The sequence below is a fragment of the Vidua macroura genome, chromosome 4 (genome assembly GCF_024509145.1).
Source record: "Vidua macroura isolate BioBank_ID:100142 chromosome 4, ASM2450914v1, whole genome shotgun sequence".
NCBI classification, from domain to species: Eukaryota; Metazoa; Chordata; class Aves; order Passeriformes; family Viduidae; genus Vidua; species Vidua macroura.
In genome coordinates this window covers 73,027,473-73,050,724 of record NC_071574.1, presented here as the reverse complement: position 1 = coordinate 73,050,724, position 23,252 = coordinate 73,027,473, and the positions used below count along the sequence as shown (strand labels likewise).

Below are 23,252 nucleotides of genomic sequence, written 5' to 3'. Positions count from 1 at the left end.
GATCAAGTCCAAGCCGTGCCCTGACACCTCAACTACAGCACCAAGTGCCACGTCCAGTCCTTTCTAAACACATCCAGAGCTGGTGACTCCATCACCTCCCTGGGAAGACAATTCCAGTGCTTTATTATTCTTATGGTGAATTTTTTTTTTTCCTGATATCCAACCTGAACCTTCCCTGACGTAGCCTGAGGCTGTGTCCCCTTGTTCTGTCAGCGCTGCCCGGTGGAAGAGACCGACCCCACCTGTCTGCACCTCCCTTCAGGGAGCTGTGGAGAGCAATGAGGTCACCCCTGAGCCTCCTCTTCTCCAGGCTGAACAACCCCAGCTCCTCCAAACGTTCCTCACAGGGTTTGTGTTCCCAGCCCCTCTCCAGCCTCGCTGCTGCTTTAAGTCCAGCCCCCACCACGTTCCCACTAAAGCCCATTCCCAAGTGCCACATCCACAGGGTTTTGAACCCTTCCAGGGATGGAGACTCCACTGCCTCTTTGGGCAGCCCCTTCCAATGCTGGGCACCCCTTTCTTCCCATGAGGAATTTCCCCAGTGCCCACCCCGAGGCTCCCCTGAGGCCGTTCCCTCTCCTCCTGTCCCTGTTCCCTGTTCCCAGCCCGACCCCCCGGCTGTCCCCTCCTGGCAGGAGCTGTGCAGAGCCACAAGGTCCCCCCTGAGCCTCCTTTGCTCCAGGCTGAGCCCCTTCCCAGCTCCCTCAGGAACTCTCCAGCCCCTTCCCAGCTCCCTCAGGAACTCTCCAGCCCCTTCCCAGCTCCCTCAGGAACTCTCCAGCCCCTTCCCAGCTCCCTCAGGAACTCTCCAGCCCCTTCCCAGCTCCCTCAGGAACTCCCCAGCCCCTTCCCAGCTCCCTCAGGAACTCTCCAGCCCCTTCCCAGCTCCCTCAGGAATTCTCCAGCCCCTTCCCAGCTCCCTCAGGAATTCTCCAGCCCCATCCCAGCTCCCTCAGCTGTTCCCTGCTGGATTTCTGCTCCAGGATGGTTTTTGCTTTCCCAATCCCCCTTGGAGCTCCTCCATCCCTGTCCTGCTGGACACTGGGAGAGCCCCATGTGCTGTTCCTTCCCTGGGGTGAAATTTGTTAAAAGTCCCTCATTTCCATGGTTATTCCAAAGGAGGGAAAGCTCTCGGGCGGATTTGTGAGATCTCCCACTCCTGGAAATCCTTTGAGGGCTCTGTCTCCCAGCTCGTGGTGTTTTCCAAGCTCTGGGAAAGGTTCTGCTTCCAGAAGGAGCAGAACTCTGGAGAACAGGCAGGAATTTGTTCCTAAAATGGGGCAGGAATGCAGCAGCTCCCACTGTGGGGAGAGCCTGGATCAAAAAAAAAACCTCCTACAGGAATGAGCCTGGGAATGAACATTTCCAGCTTTGGGAGCTGCAGAAGGAGATTTTGGGGGAAAAATGAGGTTTTATGGCATGGAAATCTTGGAACTCTGAGCAGTCCTGCTGGAATTCCCTCGGGAATTGGCTGCATTGCTGGAGATCTGGAGCTGGGAATGTTGGCTTGGACGTTTGTGTTGGTTTTTCCAGCTGTCCCAGCCTGAACTCAGGAGAATTCCCAAAGTCCTGTTCCCACTCCTTGGCTGAATAATGGGAGAACTCTTGATTTTCCATCCTGATGAGCCCCAAAATCCCCTTTGTTCTCCTGTGGGTCCAACTGGGGCTGGGGAGGGCTGGGCTCTTCCCACTCCAGGGAATTCTCAGCTTTGCCAAGTGGGAAATTTTCCAGCTCTGAGCCCCAGCTTGGTGGGATAATTCAGAAAAAAATACAGAGTTTTTTATCCCAGGTATATAAAAATATCTTAAACCAGGCATGAACAAAGATCCATCCAGAGGGAGATGAAGATCCCTAAGGAAGTTTTATAAGGATTTCTATAAATATAAATAATTATTTCTAGGGAAAGCTCCTGGTAAAGAATCCTTTCCTGCTGGGATATGAAGGAGTTAAAACCTAAATGGAATTGATTTGGTGATGGGGAAGGGAATGAATTCCTCCCTCACTCAGGTGAAAACTGGAGTTTTCCACACTGGATCCATGAGAACTCCAGCACTCTGAATTAATTCCCGTTTCCTTTCCCTTTTCTCCAGCGGCAAAGAGGAAAATCCCTGGATTTGTCCCCCAGTGGCAGTGGCTGTTAACTCAGCCATAAACAGCTTTTCCATGGAATGGGAGCCGTGGGGAGGGATGGTGTTTATGGACACTTTGTTTTGGTGGGAAGAACACTGTCCTGATTTATGGGATGTGCTTTGTGCTTTTCCCAATATTCCCGCAGAACCAAGTGACAGACACCAACCGGAAGCTGCAGAACGAAGGGAAAGAAGTAAGTGATGGATCCAGACCTGGAATTACAGCCTGGGCTGGTGTGGGAGGGAGAATTCCCTGTCCAGCCTGCCCTTGTGTCCTTGTTTTAGCCTTTTCCACATCCCAGGATTTTCTCTGGAACCTGAACACTGAGAAATCCCTGTTAATTTTTGGGATGTGAGAATTCCCTCCTTGTTTTTACCTTTTCCACATCCCCAGGTTTTCTCTTGGAGTCTGAACATTGAATAATCCTTTTTAGCTTTGGGATGTGAGAATTCCCTCCTTGTGTTCTTGTTTTTCCCTTTTCCACATCCCCAGGTTTTCTCCTGGAGCCTCAGCCCTGAGAAATCCCTGTTAACTTTGGGATGTGAGAATTCCTGTCCAACCTGCCCTTGTGTCCTTGTTTTCCCCTTGTCCCCATCCCAGATATTTCTCTTGGAGTCCGAGCACTGAATAATCCCTGTTAGCTTTGGGATGAGAGAATTCCCTGTCCAACCTGGCCTTGTGTCCCTGTTTTCCCTGTGGCACATCCTCAGGATTTCTTCTAGAAGCCTGAGCACTGAAAAATCCCTGTTACATTTTTGGGATCTGAGAATTCCCTCCTTGGTTTTCCCTTTTCCACATCCCCAGGATTTCTCTTGGAGTCTGAGCACTGAATAATCCCTGTTAACTTTGGGATGTGAGAATTCCCTGTCCAGCCTGGCCTTGTGTCCTTGTTTTCCTTCTTCCACATCCCAGGATTTTCTCTAGAACCTGAACACTGAAAAATCCCTGTTAATTTTTGGGATGTGAGAATTCTCTCCTTGCTTTTCCCTTTTCCACATCCCCAGGTTTTCTCCTGGAGCCTCAGCCCTGAGAAATCCCTGTTAACTTTGGGATGTGAGAATTCCTGTCCAAACTGCCATTGTGTCCTTGTTTTCCCCTTGTCCCCATCCCAGATTTTTCTCTTGGAGTCTGAGCACTGAATAATCCCTGTTAGCTTTGGGATGAGAGAATTCCCTGTCCAGCCTGCCCTTGTATCCCTGTTTTCCCTGTGGCACATCCTCAGGATTTCTTCTTGGAGTCTGAGCACTGAAAAATGCCTGTTAATTTTTGGGATCTGAGAATTCCCTCCTTGGTTTTCCCTTTTCCACATCCCCAGGATTTCTCTTGGAGTCTGAGCCCTGAATAATCCCTGTTAACTTTGGGATGTGAGAATTCCCTGCCCAACCTGGCCTTGTATCCCTGTTTTCCCTGTGGCACATCTTCAGGATTTCTTCTAGAAGCCTGAGCACTGAAAAATGCCTGTTAATTTTTGGGATGTGAGAATTCCCTCCTTGTGTCCTTGTTTCCCTTTTCCACATCCCCAGGATTTCTCTTGGAGTCTGAACATTGAATAATCCTTTTTAGCTTTGGGATGAGAGAATTCCCTGTCCAACCTGCCCTTGTATCCCTGTTTTCCCTGTAGCACATCCTCAGGATTTCTTTTTGAAGCCTGAGCACTGAAAAATCCCTGTTATTTTGGGATCTGAGAACTCCCTCCTTGGTTTTCCCTTTTCCACATCCCCAGGATTTCTCTTGGAGTCTGAGCCCTGAATAATCCCTGTTAACTTTGGGATGTGAGAATTCCCTGTCCAGCCTGCCCTTGTGTCCTTGTTTTCCCCTTGTCCCCATCCCGGATTTTTCTCTTGGAGTCTGAGCCCTGAATAATCCCTGTTAGCTTTGGGATGTGAGAATTCCTTGTCCAACCTGGCCTTGTGTCCCTGTTTTCCCTTTTCCACACCCCCAGGGTTTTCTCCTGAGCCTCATGGAATCCCTGTTCACTTTGGGATGAGAGAATCCCCCGGGAGCGAGCGCCCACATCCTGCCTTTGAGAACCAAAAAACTTGGAAGAGATGCCTAAAACGGGAAGGGGAAAGAACATTTTGGCATCCACAGGATGTGCTCCGAGGCCGCTTCGATGCCTTTGGTTTCGCTGCTCCCTGTTTGAAATCCAGGGAATTCCGGGAAGTTCCCCTTGCCGGAGCCGCCCCGATCAGGATATCACAGCAGGGTTTGGGCTCGTGCTGCTCTTGGGGTGGACCCCGGGGGTGTTTGCTGATCCTAAGGGAGCTTTTCCCGTTTTTCCAGCTGCTCCTGGCCATGGAGGAGCTGAGGCAGTGCCGGCTGCAGCAGAGGAACATCTCGGCCACGGTGGATAAACTCACGCTGTGTCTCCCCGGTGAGGAACCTCCTCGTTTTTGGAGCTCTTTGGTGGAATTCCCCATTTTTTGCTTCCCTTTTGGAGCTGTTTGGATTCCCAGCTGTGTGCTCCTGTCTCAGAGCTGTGTTTTCCTTCTCTTCCCAGTGCTGGAGATGTACAGCAAGCTGCGGGAGCAGATGAAATCCAAGAGGTAAATCTGGGCTGGGCTGGGGTTTTAGGGGAGGACTCCAAGGAATTGTTTGCTGCTGGGCAATTTAAGGAGAATCTCAGCAGTTCAAAAATCAGCTTTTCCAGGTTAAAATTCCCAGGTTTTGGCTGCTTTTCCTCACAGTCCTGCTCAGCCTCCTGTGGTACAGCTGACAATGGGGATGGCAGCAGGCTCAGAGTTTGGGAATTAAGGTGGATGTTCCTTGTTTTTTTTTTTATGGAAGCTCAATATTGTGCATGCAACCAAGGCGTGTTAACAATTCCATTTTATTCCATGGATGTCATAATCCAAATCTTAATCCAATCTGAGAGATCCCAGGGAATGTGGGGGGAATGCAAAGAGCTGGAAGCATTTGGTGGGGGTGGAAGTTGGGGAGAAAACTTCTTCTGCTGTAGAAATAATTCCTCAGCACTTGGTGCCTCGGGAATGCCGGGCTGTAATTCCAGGAGTTTCCCCAGCCTGCGTCTGCTGGGATGAAAAATCTGGGATTTTGGCAGGAATGCTGGTTAGTTTGAGCAGCACGGAGCGATTTTGGAGCCCTGGGGGTGGCAAACTGGGCATGGAGCAGCTGCTGAAGGTGGCTGCCAGGCTGGAAGAGCAATCCCATCCCTGCTCTGGGATTTATTAATCAGAAAAATATTTTTTATTAAATTTATTTATCATAAATATGTTTATTTAATAGTATACGATATAATATTTAATATATATTATTTATATTAATTAATTAGATATAATACATATATTTACTTTTAAATTGATAACAATACACCCAAATATTATGTTAATAAATTAATTAATAACATATTATATATAAAATATAAAAATATTTATTATCTATGATTTTATTATGTTATTAAACCCTCTTAATGCTTCCTGGGTGGTTCCTTTTCAATTATTTTTTCCTTTTGACCAGAGCTGTGGTCAGGACAGGAGGATGGTCTTGAATCTTAGGTGGTTCCATGTTCCAGTAAATGGCAAATCCTACAGATTCCCACTTTCCAAAGGGAAAAGATGGGAGGGCATTTGAGAAAAATGAATTTCCCAGCTCAACTTCCCCTCTGAAATCGGCTTTTATGCAGAAAAAGAGGATCAAAGTGAATTGGGCGTGGCCAAAAATCAAAAGGAGTTCTTTATCCGTGGGATTCCTGCATTTTTAACGGTATCAAATACTCATTTTGGGATGGAGAAAGGAATTCCAGCACGGAGAAGGTCGTGGACACAGGGGCTGGTGGCAGACACGGATCTGTTGGATCCCTGATCTGGGATTTGGGTCCAGCTTTTTCCCCCTCTCTGTAAATAAAATTGCTGTGGGTGGGAAGTGGGGCTCAGGAGGGGGAAGGTGGGATCAGATCCTGGAATCCCCAGGGAAAGGGAGCCGAGCTTGGCAGCAGCTCTTGGCTGTTAATTGATTAATCAATTAACGAGTCAGAGGCCGCTCGGCTCCTCCACGTTCCGGAGCTCAGCTGGGCCTCGAGTTTTAACTTCTTCTGCTCGGGTTGGGATTAAAGGGGTGAGCTGGTATTTGTGCTTTGGACTGTGGGCGTTTATTGGTTTTTATTTATATCACAGTCTCACAAACTGGGAGTTTTGTCGTGCTTCACGTGGACAAACTGAAAAATGGAGTTGTATCCCTCCCTCTACAAGGTCTCTGAAGGATAAACTGTTTAATTAAGAAGTGATACTTAAATTATTTTTACTTTTAACTCAATAATTAACGACTTGTGGTTTGTAATGAGGACTTTTTATTTAATTCTATTTATATATATTTTTTATATATATATAAAAATATTTATATTTATATTTTTATATTATATTTTATATTATATATATTTATATATATAATTATATTTTATTTAATTAAACTTATATAAATATAAAAATATATAAAAATATAAATATATAAAAATATATAAATATATATAATATAAAAATATAAATATTTATATATAAATATATATTTATATTTATATTTATATTTTTATATTATATTTTTTATATATAATTATATTTTATTTAATTAAACTTATATAAATATAAAAAATATATTTTTATATATAAATATATAAAAATATATAAATATATATAATATAAAAATATAAATATAAATATTTATATAAAATATATTTATATTTATATTTTTATATTATATTTTATATTATATATATATTTTATATATATAATTATATTTTATTTAATTAAACTTACGAAGGTGAAGAAGGACTAGCTTTTGCTTTAAACTTTTATCTTGCTTTATATATATATTACAGTATTCTAAAACTTTAAATTCTAAGTTTACTGTGTGATACTACACACTTCTATTTAAACTACACACTTAGAATTTTACTTTTATTATTTAATTTTGGAAGCTTTTTTGACGGCCTCAGGTTAAATGTAGTGTTTTCTTGGGGCTCAGTTAGCACAGCAAAGTCTGAAATTCTCAGGTGTCATTAGGGAAGTGATGCGAAGCTGATGAAGAAATGACTGATAATGAATTTTTCCTTACACCCTTTGAAGGTTTTGAGCCTGCTCCGCCTTTCTCCTGCTCCTCCCTCGCAGCAGGAATTGGCCAGCACCGAACCCGCCACACTCCTTGGTGCATTGGGCTGGGAAATCTCAGAGCTGGCAAAATCACAGACTGCTGAACCAAAGCTGTGAAAACTCCCCCTGAGGGCCCCCTGATGGGGAGACTTTTTAAAAGTTCTGTAGAACTGAGAGATGAACGAGACTACAGAACTTTTTAAAAGTTCTGTAGAACTGAGAGATGAACGAGACTTTTGATTTTTCATTTTTCAGGCTGTTGCTTCTTTTTTCTCTTTTCTACATACCAGACTTAGCGTACAAAGAGAAAGGCACTAAAAAAGTCACAAGACGCAGGTTTAAATTTTATAAAAACTATTTTGTTCAGTTGACTCTTAGAAGGTATTTTATTTCTACCTTTCTACCAAGAACTAATTATTTGTCTGTCCACGCAACGTCTGCATCGCGGTTCTTCCTAACCAATCACTCTGTGCCACCAGCACTGCAGAAAATGGAGCAGGTGAAGAGCAAGAAGGAGATCAGGCAACACCCAAAATCCTCCACCTTGTCTCCTCCCCACCTCCGTACTAAAACCCCAAAACTCTTCAGTTTTTCACCTGTGATAAACGATATTACTGTATTTCACACACTCGTAGATTCCAATCCTGGAAGCTTTCCCCATGGGAGAAGGTTGAAAGCAGTGTTGTGAGTTTGTGGGCCCCAAGTTGGGCGATTCCCTGTTGGAATCTCCCCCAGACTGGGGTGACCCCGGGTGGTGGTAAAGTCTCTCCTCCAACCCGTGCCTTCAAAGAAGGACTCAGCAGTCTTCAGTCGTCTGGTCTCAAGGCAGTTTATTTTTTGTTATCTCAAGGCACACAGCCTCCCTGACATTCCCTCTGACTCCTTCTCCCTCTGCGTCTCTCTGTCGCCCTGGTTATCACGAGTTTTCTAAAGCCTTCTGAGTTTACATTCTTGTAGAGAACTTTCTCACACAACTTTCTGTAAACAACCTGTTGTTTTGCATTCTTTCACAGAGGCGGAGAAATTTGATGCACAGGTAGTTTGTGCAGTGGCGTTGGAGAGGTGGCACGTTCACCCCCCAATCCACTGGCACCTTTTGAGAACTATAAAAGATTGGAGTCAGAGGAAATAAATGAGTCTCTTCGTCGTGACCAAGCCTGTGCTGCGTCGTTTTTGCTTGTGTCACCTGGTGACAGTCTCTCTCCGTCTCCCTTCGTCTTCGTCTCTCCTGCCCAAGGGGCTGGTGCCATCTTTTATATCACACATTACTTTTTAAATGTTTATAGTTTTTCCCCAATGCCTATCACCTATATTGAACAGTGGCTTTCTACTCTAAACCAATCTGGGAGTGCCAACATCACCAAGAACATGGGGAATAGGAAGGAGAAAGAAGGAGGACAGGGCACGCCCAAATCCCTCCATCTCAGAACCTCTGACCCCCATGTACAAAACTCAGACCCCTCTGCACAAGGCCTAAACCCCCCCTGTACAGCACTCAAAAATCCTTCCTTTCACTTTGTGATTACTTCTATTATAATGTCTAAACTTTTGTGATTTCTTGTTCTTCCTGCAAAGTTGGTAAATTGTTCCATGGATCAGATTCAAAACCACAGGGGTTTCTGGCTGCCTGCCAGGGTCTCAGAGGCTTCTGCCCTGGACCTGGAACATCCAAGAGTGTCTGAGGGACACCTTGGGTTCCGACACTCCCCTGGCAGGGGAGACCCTCCTGGAGCAGTTCTGTGTCAGGAACCAGAGACGCGTTGGACTTTTTCGGTCTCCAGCTTCTGTTTGTTGTTATCTTATCAAAACTTCAGCGCTGTCTGCACCAGACTTTGCGTGCAGGAAAAACAGCACAAAAATGGCCAACAATCTCTTGGTCCAAAGCCTTTTAAGTCTAATCAAAAACTAAGCTACCCAATTAAGAAGTGACACCTAGATTATTTTCCTTTCTAACTCAATAACTGACCCGCAATGTGGATTTTTCTGCCCAATTACAAGATACCACCCAAACCCAAGAAGAAAGAGGAAGAAGAAGAAAGGAACTTGAGACAACAGCCTGTACATCTTGAACGCATCTATAACATCCTAAAAATCCTAAAACCTAAATTTCTCACCCATGTGACATACTGCACTACTTTCTACAATCTCTACAATCCATTTCACGCTTTTGTGGTTTCTGGTTTACCTTGAGGCTTTGGAAGTTTTCTCCATGACTGAGGGTCAGAGTCAGTGCTCCCCCGAGGGTCAGGACACCCCAGAGCAGACAGAGGAATATTCCCAGTGCCCTGGGTTTCCACACAGTGTTCTCCTGGGGATCTCAGGACAGGCAGAGAAATATTCCCTGTGCCCCGGGTTCCAGCACAAAACCACCAGACCGGGGTTCCACCAGGCTGCTCCTGACCTTTCCTGTGGCAGGCACATTCTTCCCTCTCTCAGGATTTTTCATAGAGCAGCACAGAGTGAAGAAAGAGAAAACAATTTCTGTTCCTGCTCCTTGTTTTTCCCATGTGGAATGTGCTTGGAGAATTGTTTCCCTGGGGGGATTGCTTGGTTGGATTCTGGTGAGGATTGTTTGGGGCTGGTGGCCAACCCAACCCACCTGTGGCTGCACTCTCAGTGGGTCACGAGCTGTAGTGAGTTAGATTTGGTAGTTAGAGAAGTAGGTTTGTAGTTTTAGTATCTCCTTTAAATACTATATTAATGGATTACAGCATAGTTATAATAAAGAAATCATGCAGCCTCCTGAACTGGGGTCACACATCAGCATTTCTTCCCTCTGGTTTCCCCTGCATTCACGATATTTCCCTGCTCCCCCAGGCACTACCCGGCCCTGAAGACCCTGGAGCACCTGGAGCACACCTTCCTGCCCCAGGTGAGCCACTACCGCTTCTGCAAGGTGATGGTGGACAACATCCCGCGGCTGCGCGAGGAGATCAAGGAGCTCTCCATGTCCGACCTCAAGGACTTCCTGGAGAGCATCCGCAAGCACTCGGACAAGATCGGAGAGACCGCCATGAAACAGGTGGGATTTGGGACCGCCATGAAACCACTGGGATTTGGGGCTGTTTGGTGGGATTTGGGACTGCCATGAAACCACTGGGATTTGGGGCTGTGTGATGGGAATTGAGACTGCTGTGAAACCACTGGGATTTGGGGTTGTTTGGTGGGAATTGAGACCTCCGTGAAACTGCTGGGATTTGGGGCTGTTTGGTGGGAATCAAGGTTGGAGAGATGGCCATGAAACAGGTGGGATTTGGCGTTGTTTGGTGGGAATCAAGATTAGAGAGATGGCCATGAAACAGGTGGGATTTGGGGTTGTTTGGTGGGAATCAAGGTTGGAGAGACTGCCATGAAACAGGTGGGATTTGGGGTTGTTTGGTGGGAATCAAGGTTGGAGAGACCGCCATGAAACCGGTGGGATTTGGGGTTGTTTGGTGGGAATTGAGACTGACATGAAACTGCTGGGATTTGGGGCTGTTTGGTGGGAATTGAGACTGCCATGAAACCGGTGGGATTTGGGGTTGTTTGGTGGGAATTGAGACTGACATGAAACCGGTGGGATTTGGGGTTGTTTGGTGGGAATCAAGGTTGGAGAGACCACCATGAAACCGCTGGGATTTGGGGCTGTGTGGTGGGAATTGAGACTGCCATGAAACCAGTGGGATTTGGGGCTGTTTGGTGGGAATCAAGATTGGAGAGACCACCATGAAACCGGTGGGATTTGGGGCTGTGTGATGGGAATTGAGACCGCCGTGAAACTGCTGGGATTTGGGGCTGTTTGGTGGGAATTGAGACTGCTGTGAAACCACTGGGATTTGGGGCTGTTTGGTGGGAATTGAGACTGCTGTGAAACCACTGGGATTTGGGGCTGTTTGGTGGGAATCGAGACCACCATGAAACTGCTGGGATTTGGGGCTGTTTGGTGGGAATCAAGATTGGAGAAATGGCCATGAAACAGGTGGGATTTGGGGCTGTTTGGTGGGAATTGAGACCTCCATGAAACTGCTGGGATTTGAGGCTGTTTGGTGGGAATTGAGACTGCCATGAAACAGGTGGGATTTGGGGTTGTTTGGTGGGAATCAAGGTTGGAGAGACCACCATGAAACCGGTGGGATTTGGGGCTGTGTGATGGGAATTGAGACTGCCATGAAACCAGTGGGATTTGGGGCTGTTTGGTGGGAATCAAGATTGGAGAGACCACCATGAAACCGCTGGGATTTGGGGGTGTGTGATGGGAATCGAGACCGCCGTGAAACTGCTGGGATTTGGGGCTGTTTGTTGGGAATTGAGACTGCCATGAAACTGCTGGGATTTGGGGCTGTGTTTGGTGGGAATTGAGACTGCCATGAAACTGCTGGGATTTGGGGCTGTGTGATGGGAATTGAGACTGCCATGAAACCAGTGGGATTTGGGGCCGTTTGGTGGGAATCAAGATTGGAGAGACCACCATGAAACCGCTGGGATTTGGGGCTGTGTGATGGGAATTGAGACTGCCATGAAACCAGTGGGATTTGGGGCCGTTTGGTGGGAATCAAGATTGGAGAGACCACCATGAAACCGCTGGGATTTGGGGCTGTGTGATGGGAATTGAGACCGCCGTGAAACCGGTGGGATTTGGGGCTGTTTGGTGGGAATCAAGATTGGAGAGATGGCCATGAAACAGGTGGGATTTGGGGCTGTTTGGTGGGAATTGAGATTGGAGAGACCACCATGAAACCGCTGGGATTTGGGGCCGTTTGGTGGGAATCAAAACCACCATGAAACCAGTGGGATTTGGGGCCGTTTGGTGGGAATCGCCCGTTTTTTGGGAAGAGGTCGGAGCTTCGCTCGTTGTGTGGAAGTTCTGCTTCTCCCAGCCAGGGCTGTGGGTTGAGTTTGGGATTCTGTTGCTGGGTGAGGAATGGTTGTTCCTTCCCTGATTGCTCCTGGAGTTTTATGCTGGGTTTTATCCCAGAGTTTTATCCTGGCTGTTGAGAAGTGAGGAGCCGTTGTGCCCTTGGCTTCTCCCAGCTGGAATTTTCTGTGGTTTCGTGAAATCTGGGAGGTGCAGTTGGGCGTGGAACTGATGCCTTGTGAGGCTGCCCTAGAGCAGAGGCTGGACAGGGCTAAGGAATAAAGCAGGGATTTATTAAAGGATCTCCTCATGGATCCACCTTGGGCAGCACCAGAGCCCAGCCAGGGCTGCACCCAAGAGGAACCAAAATGGCACAAAATGAACCCAGGATGAACCAAAATGGCACAAAATGAACCCAAGAGGAACCAAAATGGCACAAAATGAACCCAAGATGAACCAAAATGGCACAAAATGAACCCAGGATGAACCAAAATGGCACAAAATGAACCCAAGAGGAACCCAAATGGTCCCAAAATGCACGAGCGCTCCCGGGGGCTCTCACTGGGATCAGCTCTGCTCCATTTGCACCTTGCAGTTCATTGTCCCATTCCAGCTTTAGCCCAGGCACTCCCATCCTGCTTGTTTTTCTCTCTCCAGCCCACGCTGTTTGTGCTCCTGGGCCTGAGCTTTGGATCATTTGTCCTTGGTGCCCAGCTGGAGCAGGAATTGTTTTGTCTCCCTGCTCTGTGCAGAGAGCTCAGCATCCCATAATATGAAACCCAGACCCACACACTAAAGCAGCACAGAGTGTGAAAAATAGAAAAGCTCAAACCTGAGGCATCACAACTCCCCATAACTCCATTTCCCACTCGTATTTTCCACTTCCCTGCACAGGGAATTGGTGCTACTGGGAGACCTGGAGCCATTGGGTTGATTCCCCAGTTTTGGGATAAAAAAGCAAAGAGTTTGTGCACTGCAATTCCATTAATTTTGCGTCCTAAACTGATTTTAAATCCTGCCCAAACCTGGCTGGTGCCTCCCTTGCCTTTCCTGGTGGTTGTGTCTGGATGAGCTGATGAGCTGAACCTCCCTGGGTGTGCCTTAAGTCAGGAATTGCCTTTCCCACTCCCACTGAATAATTGGATTTCACCTCATCCCAGCCGGGGAGCAGAGCTGGGAGAGGCTCTGGAGCTGCTCCTCAGGAGCTTTGCTGGAATTCAGGAGCAGGGGCAGGGAGCTGTTCCTGCCAGGGGCACTGAGATCCTTCCCTGGTGGTGATGGATGCCTGGGAATGCTGAATTACGGGAGGGATTTGGCTGGAATTCTCCAGGAGCTGGTGGGATTTTGCTGTTGTGTTTGTGGGCAGGGACAAATTCAATTTTGTGTCTTACAAACCCCAGCCTTTCTCTGAAACAGCCTGACTTGAGGAGTTTATGAATTAATTCAATTAAAATTATGAATTAATTAAACTAATTAATTAAATTAAAAGGCACTGTATTTCAGTGCCTTTTTATCTTCCCAGCCCTTTCCTGGTTTTTTTTGGGAAAGGAAACCCAGCATTCCCTTATGGAATGGAGCTGTGGGGAGGGGCCAGTTGGCACCTGAGAATCAAAAAACAAAATTTTTATTCAGATTAAACTTCCTGAAGGTGCAGAAACCCTTCCTGATCCAGATGTGCATCCAGCTGTGCACGGGGCTGATGTCTGGGAGGGCTCCAGGTGCTGGAGGCAGCAATTCCTAGAGCAGAATTCCCAATAAAAAATCTCCTTTAGTTCCTTGTGGAGGCAGAGCTTTGGGAAGATCCTTCCTGGGAAGGAACAGAATTCCATTTCTTTTTGGTGTCCAATTAATGCAGTGAGCACTTTATGGAATTATTTAATCTTTTTTATCCCCTGAAGGATATTTGTCAATTTTAGGGACATCACAGGGTGGAGGTGTTGTCTGGTAGTTTCCAGTTCCATGTTCAGGTTTCTGGGAGAGGATTCCAATCTCCTGGCTCTGTGCTGATGGATGAGGAGGGATGTGGGTTTTAGGTGAAAAATGTAAAGAAATTTCCATCGTTTCAGCACCTTTTTTGCTCTTCTGGTTGGAGAAACTTCTATGATTTTGTTTCCAATCCACAGCACTGCTCTTCCCATCCCTCCTGCTCCTGTGGTTCTGTTCCTTCTTGTCGTGGTTTTGGTTTGTTAATCTGGAATTTTGCTGATTTTGAGATTTTTGGTTAATGTACTAATGAGTGTGGTGGGATTAGTGTTGGTTAATTATTGGTGTGCTTGTTTTTTGCTGTGAGGTAGGATTAGGAGAAAAGTGAAGTAGGTTTAAAATCTTTAAAGGGCATAAAGAAAAATTTATTAACAGGAACTAAAAGAAAAAGTAATAAAAAATTAGAGCAAAACCTTCAGAGCACTTCCCTAAAAGCTTTACATCACTTCCATAAATGTCTCCTATACAAAACCAAAGCACTTCTCCATCTTGCACTCGAGGGAATCCTGTGGATTCTCCTGGTGTTTTCCTCACTAATTCCAGCCCTTCCTCCTCCTCCTCCTCCTCCTCCTCCTCCTCCTCCTCCTCCTCCTCCTCCCCCCAGTATTCCCAGCTGGAGAGCCTGTCCAGGCCCTGGGGGTGGTGGGGGTTGGCTGCTCCTGCCCTGCTCAAATTCAGGGATGGGAGCAGCCTGGAATGAGGGGCCATGAAAAATTCCCTGGAAATAACAGGGGGGAAGTGGCTTCTTCATCCTGTGGGGGACAGAGCTGGGGAGCAGCTCGTGCGTGGTTTTCATGGAATGGGTTGTGGTGGAAGGGACCTTGAGGATCATCCCATTCCCACCCCATCCATGGCAGGGACACCTCCCACTGTCCCAGGTGGATCCAGCCCCAGTGTCCAACCTGGCCTTGGGCACTGCCAGGGATCCAGGGGCAGCCACAGCAAATCTGGGAATTCCAGCCCAGCCCCTCCCCACCCTCCCAGACAGGAATTCCTTCAAAAGATCCCAGCCCAATCTCCCCTTTCCCAGTGGGAGCCATTCCCTGGCTCCTGTCCCTCTGTCCCTTGTCCCCAGTCCCTCTCCAGCTCTCCTGGAGCCCCTTGTCTTCCATTTTCCTCTGGATGACAGAGGGAATTTTGCATCCTCCAGCTTCTCCAAATCCCAGCTTCCCGCTGTTTTCTGGGAGCAGACTCTGGAATGGTTTGTGGGAACAGATTTATCTCCAGGTTGGAGCCTGTGCTTTGGGGAGGGATCTCCCTGTGCCCCTTCCCCTCGGAAAAGCGATCTGGAGTCGGAGCACGGTGCCGTGTCCATCCCAGAGCTCCATGGATGGGGCAGGAGGAGCAGCTGGAGCTCCCAGCATGGGGATCACCGGGGGCAGGCTGTCCCTCCCAGTATCACCAGTATGGATGGCTGGGTGTTTTCCCTCAGAGCTCTGGAAAGGAGCGGAGCTGGCGGGAGGCCTGGCGAGTCGGGGAGCCGCGATTGGCAGCTCCCGTGCGTTCGGTTTAAATTAGGATCATATAAATTCCTTTAAAATTGTTTGATTTCACCAGCGGGAACGGGGGAGGCCTCGCTACAATGGGAGAGGAAATGGGGTTTTTGTGACATCCCAAACGCGAGGCTGCCGCTGACAAGGGCTGAAATTTCATTTTGTGATAATCGGGAGGATCTGGCCGGCAGCGCTCGCAGCCGTGGCCGCGCTCCCGGGATCGGCGTCGGGGGAGCTCCCAGCCCCTCCTGGGACAGACTCAGGGAGGCACTCCCGGCGTCTCACACAGCTCTCCCTGCCCTCCTTCCCTCCTGGGTTTTATCCCAGTCTGAGTTTTATTACCTGAATTCCGGGGGGGATTCCAAATCTCGTTGTTAATTCCGGGGCCTGGAGCGGATGAAGGGAGCTGCGCACACTTGAACTCCGCTTGGACTTTGGCCCTGTGAACCTGCGTGTGTGTTTGGGTTTTGGTGGGGTTTTTTTTTACAGGGCTCTGAGCTCCAGGCCTGAATTACATCCCATTAACACGTGCTGATATCCGGGCCGGCCTTTATTATCCCACTCCAGGCTGGAATGTGCCGGGCGTGTGGAGGAGGCCACTGGGGGATGGAGCTGCTGCGAGTGAGGGGCCAAAAACAACCCAGCCAAAAGCCAGCCACGGATCCCGTGCTGGGGACAGCCAAAAGTGTCAGTGCTGCCCTTCCAGAGGGCAGGAAAAGCAGGAGTTTATTTATGGGAATCACCGGGATGCAGCAGCAGAGCTGGGCTTGGATAGGTGGGGATTTCGGTTTGGACAGGGGGAGTTGGGACAGGCTGATCCAGGATTAATTGGGACAGGTTGATCCAGGATTAATTGGGACAGGCTGGGTCCAGGATGAATTGGGACAGGTTGATCCAGGATTAATTAGGACAGGCTGGGTCCAGGATTAATTGGGACAGGTTGATCCAGAAGGAATTGGGACAGGTTGATCCAGGATTAATTAGGACAGGCTGGATCCAGGGGGAGTTGGGACTGGTTGGTCCACAAGGACTTGGAATAGGTTGATCCAGGATGAATTGGGACAGATTAATCCAGGATGAATTGGAATAGGTTGATCCAGGATGAATTGGGACAGATTAATCCAGGATGAATTGGAATAGGTTGATCCAGGATGAATTTGGACAGGTTGGGTCCAGGATTAATTGGGACAGGTTAATCCAGGATGAATTTGGACAGGTTGGATCCAGGGGGAGTCGGGACTGGTTGATCCAGGATTATTTGGGACAGGTTGATCCAGAAGGACATGGAATAGGTTGATCCAGGATGAATTTGGACAGGTTGATCCAGGATTAATTAGGACAGGCTGGATCCAGGGAGAGTTGGGACTGGTTGGTCCACGAGGACTTGGAATAGGTTGATCCAGGACGAATTTGGACAGGTTGATCCAGGATGAATTTGGACATGTTGATCCAGGATGAATTGGGACAGGCTGGATCCAGGGGGAGTTGGGACCATTGATCCAGGATTATTTGGGACAGGTTGATCCAGAAGGAATTGGAATAGGTTGATCCAGGATGAATTGGGACAGGTTGATCCAGGATGAATTGGGACAGGCTGGATCCAGGGGGAGTTGGGACCATTGATCCAGGATGGATTGGGACAGGTCGATCCAGGAAGAGTTTGGTCCAGCAGGAGGAGTTGGAATTCCAGCTGTGCTGGGTGGAAGGTGATGTTTCATCCTCGTGCCAGCAGCTGGGGGTGTTTGTGTCCCCTGAGGCTGGGTCAGTTCATGTTCCCTCCTTGGCAGCCAAAATTCCTCTGGAATGTGAATGGATTGGGAAGGACCTTAAAGATGATCCCATTCCACCCCATCCATGGGCAGGGACACCTCCCACTGTCCCAGGTGGATCCAACCTGGCCTTGGGCACTGCCAGGGATCCAGGGGCAGCCACAGCAAATCTGGATGACCAGTGGTGTTCCTTATGTGTTTTCCAGCCTTTAGGATTCTGGGATTATCTCCCCAAGGAACACATTTTGGTTGGTCAAAAGCCATGGGAATGTTTGTGTGGGAATGAAGGATTTGGGGAACACAGTGGAAAACCTGGAACTCTGAGTTCAGGATGTTAAATCTGACATTCAAATGAAAAATAAAAGGGACTTAGAGGGAAAAATTGGGAGAGTCTGCTGGAAAGTCTGCTGAATTCTTTGGGAAGATCCTTCCTTGGTCCCTGTGGCTGGGAAGGAACAGGAATTCCAAAAAGTCCCATGAGAAAGGGCAGAAATAAGGGAAAAAGGGAATAATGGAATCATGGAATGTTTGGGCTGGAAGGGAACCTTAGAAATGATCCAGTGCCACCCCATTCCATGGGCAGGGACACCTCCCACTGTCCCAGGCTGCTCCAAGCCCCAGTGTCCAGCCTGGCCTTGGACATTCCAGGGATCCAGGGGCAGCCAGAGCTGCTCTGGATGACAAAATCTGACGTGGACACCGAGGAGCTGCCGGGGTTTAGGTGGGAATGCAGCACCAGCCATCAGCTGGAGAGGAGGAGGAGGCTCCTCAGAGCATGGGTGAGCAGCAGCTCCACAGACAGAGATCCACGTGGGAAATCTGGGATGCAGATCCAGGTTTGGATCCCTTTCCTGACCTCCCACCCCAGCCCTGCAGGGAGCCACGTGTGGGTCATCCCAAGTGCCTCCTGCACGTGTCTCACGTGGCCTCTTGTGCCTACAGAGATTCCAGAGTAACATATAAATAAAATTCCAGAATAAAATAATCCCTGGATCCATGGAGCTGCAGCTGTCCAGTGGCTTTTCCCCACTCTGGAAACTTCCAGCAGCTCGGGATGAAAATGCAGCTGGAATTAGGGAGAGAAAGGTCTCGTGGGTGGGCAGTGAAGGGAGAGATTTGATTTGTTCTTTTCCCCAGTTAATCGGCCTGGAGCTGCTCACTGGCATTCCCTGGAAATGCTGGGATGGCTCTGGAGCCAGGCTTGGAGCAGCCAGCTGTGTCCTGCAGGATTTTAGGGATGTCTGGATTTCCATGGAACCCTGAGCTCCCTGGGTTTATAGTTGGGTTGAGGATGGAAGTTCCCGTGGGTGGTGAACTGGATTTAAGGTGGATTTTTCCCAGGAATCCAGGGAGTGGTTCCATGTGGAGTCCTGAGCGTCTGTCGGCTGGTTTTGAATTTTAAACTCATTTTTGATACGTTGGCTCAATCATAAAATGTGCCACCACGGCGTCTTCTTAAAGATTAAATGAAAATTGGCATTTAAAAAAATCTGGCTCATGTTCAGGTGCTCTTACTCCTGCTCTGCCCAACATCCACGGAGAAAACAGGACAAACTCCAGCACCTGGAGCTTTTTTCCTTGGCAAAGCCCGGGTGCAGTTTCAAGGTTGGATCCCAGGCTGGGATTTTGCAGCAGCCACTCCAGTGCTGGCCCTGGGCCTCAGCCTGGGGATCTTTGTGGGGTTTCTCCAAAGGGATGGTGGCAGGCTGGGATTGCACAGGCCATGGAGAGGTCTGGGGTTCCTGTGGAGCACAGAGGGTGCTCCAGGAGGACCTGGAGATCTCCATGACCAGGCAGCTTCAGGCCGGGGTGAGTTCAGCAGCACCTGAGGCTGTGGGATCCAGGGGGAGGGAATGGGGGATTGTTGGAACCCTGAGGATTCCAGGCTTTCTGTGCTGACCCCCAGGAGAACTCTGCATTGACCTGGGGCTGTGGAGAAGCTTCCAGACTGGAATGGCAGAACTGGGATTGTGGGGTGGAGTTTGGATAGAAGAGTGTGATATCACAGGCTGGGAAACTCAGAGTTTAAGGGTTTAGAATGCAGTAATAGATATAGGGCAAGATGGAGCTTTTAGGGTGGAGGCTGCTCCTCCTTCTCCTCCTCCTTGTTCTTCTCCTTGTTCTCCTCCTTCTTCTGCTCCTTGTCCTCCTCCTTGTTCTCCTCCTTGTCCTCCTCCTTGCCCTCCTCCTCATCCTCCTCCTCATCCTCCTCCTCATCCTCCTCCTTGTCCTCCTCCTTGTTCTCCTCCTTCTTCTCCTCCTTCTTCTCCTCCTTCTTCTCCTCCTTTGCCTCCTCCTCATCCTCCTCCTCATCCTCCTTGTTCTCCTCCTTGTCCTCCTCCCTTGTTCTTCTCCTTCTTCTCCTCCTTCTTCTACTCCTTGTTCTCCTCCTTTGTCCTCCTCCTTGTTCTCCTCCTTGTTCTCCTCCTTGTTCTCCTTCTTCTTCTCCTCCTCCTTCTCCTCCTCCTTCTCCTCCTCCTCCTCCTTCTTCTCCTTCTTCTCCTCCTTCTGGGGGAAGGGGATGGGGGATGAGGAGGGGATGGGAAGGGCAGCAGAGCCCCCAGAGTGGGAAGATTTCCCAGCCTCGTCCAGGAGCTGCTGCTCTGATCCCATCCCGAAGCTCCAGGTGAGGCTGATTCCTGGTCTCCAGTGGGAACATCTCCCACCCTGGGCAGGGATCCCATCCCATCCCATCCCATCCCATCCCAAACCATCCCATCCCATTTGGAGGTGGCTGTATCCAGGCTGTGGAACACGAGGAGCTTGGAGCTGTTTCCTGGGAATGCTGGGATCCCTGGCATGTGGCACGAGGTGTTCCAGCATTCCTGGGACATCCTGGCCCTCCCTGGGCTCTGTTTAAACACAGCCACATTTCCCCCCTTCCAGGGGCCACAGGGACACTTCCCAGACTCCTGACACTGCCTGGTGGCCTTTTGCTGGCCCGGAACAACATTCCAAAAAGTCACTTTGGGTCGTGTTCCCAGTGCTCCCGATCATCCCAATGATCCTGATCATCCCTGGCCCTTCTGGGCTCTGGGTGAGGCCGGGCAGCACAGCTGGAATCCTTCTGGGCTCCGCTGGGTCCCGGTGCCTTTCCCAGGCAGGGAACGTCCCCGTGCTGGCTGTCACCGCTCCGGTGGCATCCCGTGTTTTCCAGAGGTCACAGAGCCCTGGCTGGGATCTGTGCTGTGCCCGTGCCAAGGCTGGGCTCAGCTGGAGCCTCTGGAAGCTCCTGCTCGGCGGGGGCCGGGGTTTATCCTGCCCCAGGACTTCCAGGGGCACCCCCGGAGCTGAACTTCCCGCTGCTTCCAGCTCCCTTCCCGGGGCTTTGCCTTAACAAGTCAAAATAAGGCTGGTTATTAAAAAATGGGAGTTTTCTAGGCCTGGATGCAGCAGGAGAGCCTTTGGAAAGGGCGCTCTGGTGGCTGGGAGGATTTCCACAGCGGGGTGGGGATAATGGGATGGGGGTTTCTGCTCCTGGGCAGGTTTGGGAAGCAGGAATTTGATTTTCCAGTCGAATTTAGGAACGAGACCTTCTTAATCTTCGCTCCTGCTGCTCGTCTGCTTGGGATATTAAAGTCTTAGGAGAGGAAATGCATCCTTGGGGCTGGAGAGATGGGAAGGGACGGGCTGGGCTTGCAGGATTTCGGGAAGAGGCTCCCAGAACGCAGGGAATGCTGTGTCCCACTGGAGAAACGATGGATGGGGAGGTGTCGCTGCGAGAGCTCCGAGTGCCTTGGTTTGAACACTGTCAGAATTGAGGAGGTGTTCACAGGCATCCCCTTCCCCCTGGCAAGGAGGAGCTGGATGGACAGTGGGAATTCTGCCGGGCTCTGCCCTCGGCATCCTCTGCTTGACCTCCTCGAGGAAAACGGGGAGGAGGTTTTTTTTGTTTTGTTTTGTTTTTTCTGGGTGAAAACCTCAGCCGGCTCTGGAAGCCCCTGCTCTTTTTTCATTAAGCCTTGGCCCCAAAATGTGTTATTTTAAGAGTGTTGAGCAGCCCTCTCCGGGCAGGGGAGCCATGGCTTGCCACTGGTGTTTGATCTGGAAGCTTTTTGAGACAAAACCTCCCCGAGCGTCTTCCCCCGAGCCGGAGCCTCCGCTCCCGTCACCGCCCCCCGGATCCATCCAGGCCCGGAAAGGCCTCCAAGAGCATCAAGCCCAACCTTTGAAATTCGGGACTTCTGGGTTTTCTTCACTCCCTGGGCTCTGGAGATGAGGTGTGAGAAATCCCAGAGGCGGGAGGAGGTGGCGTTTCGTGGGCTCTGTCACCCCTGTGCCGCCCCCTGCTCGCGCTCCGGGACCCCCAGCGGTACCAGGGATGTCTTGGGATGGGCTGGGAGCTACAGGAGGAAGGAGCAGGAGGAGATGGGAGTGACCTGAGAGCTGGGGAGGGTTTTTGAAGTGGCTCCTGGAGTGAAGTGTCAGGCCAGGAGCTTGAGGTTAAATGTGATTCCCTCGGCGCCGTGGATGGGGAAAATCAACCGGGAACGTCTGGGAGTGCAGGACACATCTGGGGAGGTGCTGAGGGCTTTGTGCAGATCTCAGCAGCTCCTGCCCTTCCTCGTGCTTTCCCTCTGCTCCCTCCCACATCACAGAACTGCAGTGCAAACGTGCTTATTGTCATAAAAGGGCTTTTTATTCCCCGTTTCCTGGCGTTCTGGGAAGGTTTCACTGTTTATTTAACAGCAGTTCTGTGCCTTTAAGTCTGCGTTGAAAATTTATACTCCATAGGAAGTTTATTAATAAATGGGCATCCCTCTCAATTCCTTTTATGACCTCAGAAATGAAACTGCTAAATCATGGCCTTTTTTATTTCAGCATCTGGGTGAGGAAGGGCCGTGGGGCCTGGGGGATCCCAGCAGTGGATCCACGTTCCCTGGGCACAGAAAATCCAGAGTTTAACTACAGGGCAACCATGTGCTGGCCCAGCTTTTTGTGTGGTTGCCTTTTAGACCTTTTGAAAGTCTTGACATGCAGAGATGTTGGAAATAATTCAGGCATGGAATGGTTTGGGTTGGGAGGAGCCTTTAAGATCATCCAGTTCCAGCCTTCTGCTGTGAGCAGGGACAACTTCCACATCCCAGGGTGCTCCAAAGCAAATCCAGCCTGGCCTTGGACATCTTCCAACCCCTGTGATAGAATGAATAATTATTCATTATTAATACTGAATAATTAGGCAAAGGGAAAGTGCAAAGTTGAAGCAGGAGCAGTCCTTGCTCCTTCCTTAGAGCCATCAGGAGTTGTGTTTTTGGGATTTCAGCTGGGAAAGAGGAGCCCTGAACCTCCTTTCATCCTGCCTGGACTGTGATTTTTGGGTTGGGCACTGTGATTTTTCCTGCTCTTGCTTCTCCTGGTTTCTCTTTGGAGGCTGGGAAGTTGCTCCCAGGGGCACCAGGATCCCGTGGCTCTGGGGCTGAGGCAGCTCAGACTGACCCCACAATAAACTCAATTTGTGCCTGATTTGGCGTGGAGGAGCTCAGGGCTCTGGGCAGCACGGCCCCGCCAGGAGAGGTGATGGAATCCACTCAAAAATCCCTGGGAATGGCTCCCACCAGGATGCTGCTGCCCGGGATGATAAATTCAATAAAAATAATAAAAATGTGGCTGCTCATAAACCTTTTAAATGGACTGGGTTTTCCCAGCTTTCTCCTCTTAAAAATTCCACGGGTGGTTTTGGTGACGGGGAGGGGTTTGATCTCTCCGTGCTCTCCAGCCGGGCACTGCTCCTGCCCTGGGACTCTGGAGATGTGGAGGAATCCGAGGAGGTTTTGGGAGCATTCCTGGTGTCCCACAGACGTGGCGTTGGAATGGTTTGGGTGGGAAGGGACCTTCAATCCCATCCCATTCCCGTGCCGAGGATTGTGCCAGGGAGCTCAGAGTCTCCAGGTCCTCACCTGGAGCTGCCAAACACGTGCTGGATGTGGCAAAATCCCGATT

The 23,252-nt window shown here is 49.4% G+C and overlaps 1 protein-coding gene across 2 annotated transcripts in view; it reads left to right on the top strand.

Moving 5' to 3' along the window:
• Positions 1-23,252, top strand: part of EXOC6B (exocyst complex component 6B) — a 320,629-nt gene that overhangs the window by 51,964 nt on the left and 245,413 nt on the right. For both annotated transcript variants that reach the window (XM_053974945.1, XM_053974944.1), the window contains exons 3-6: positions 2,277-2,324; positions 4,415-4,505; positions 4,632-4,677; positions 10,051-10,255. In XM_053974945.1, the coding sequence (XP_053830920.1) occupies positions 2,277-2,324; positions 4,415-4,505; positions 4,632-4,677; positions 10,051-10,255 (390 nt within the window). The remainder of the gene's footprint in view (positions 1-2,276; positions 2,325-4,414; positions 4,506-4,631; positions 4,678-10,050; positions 10,256-23,252) is intronic.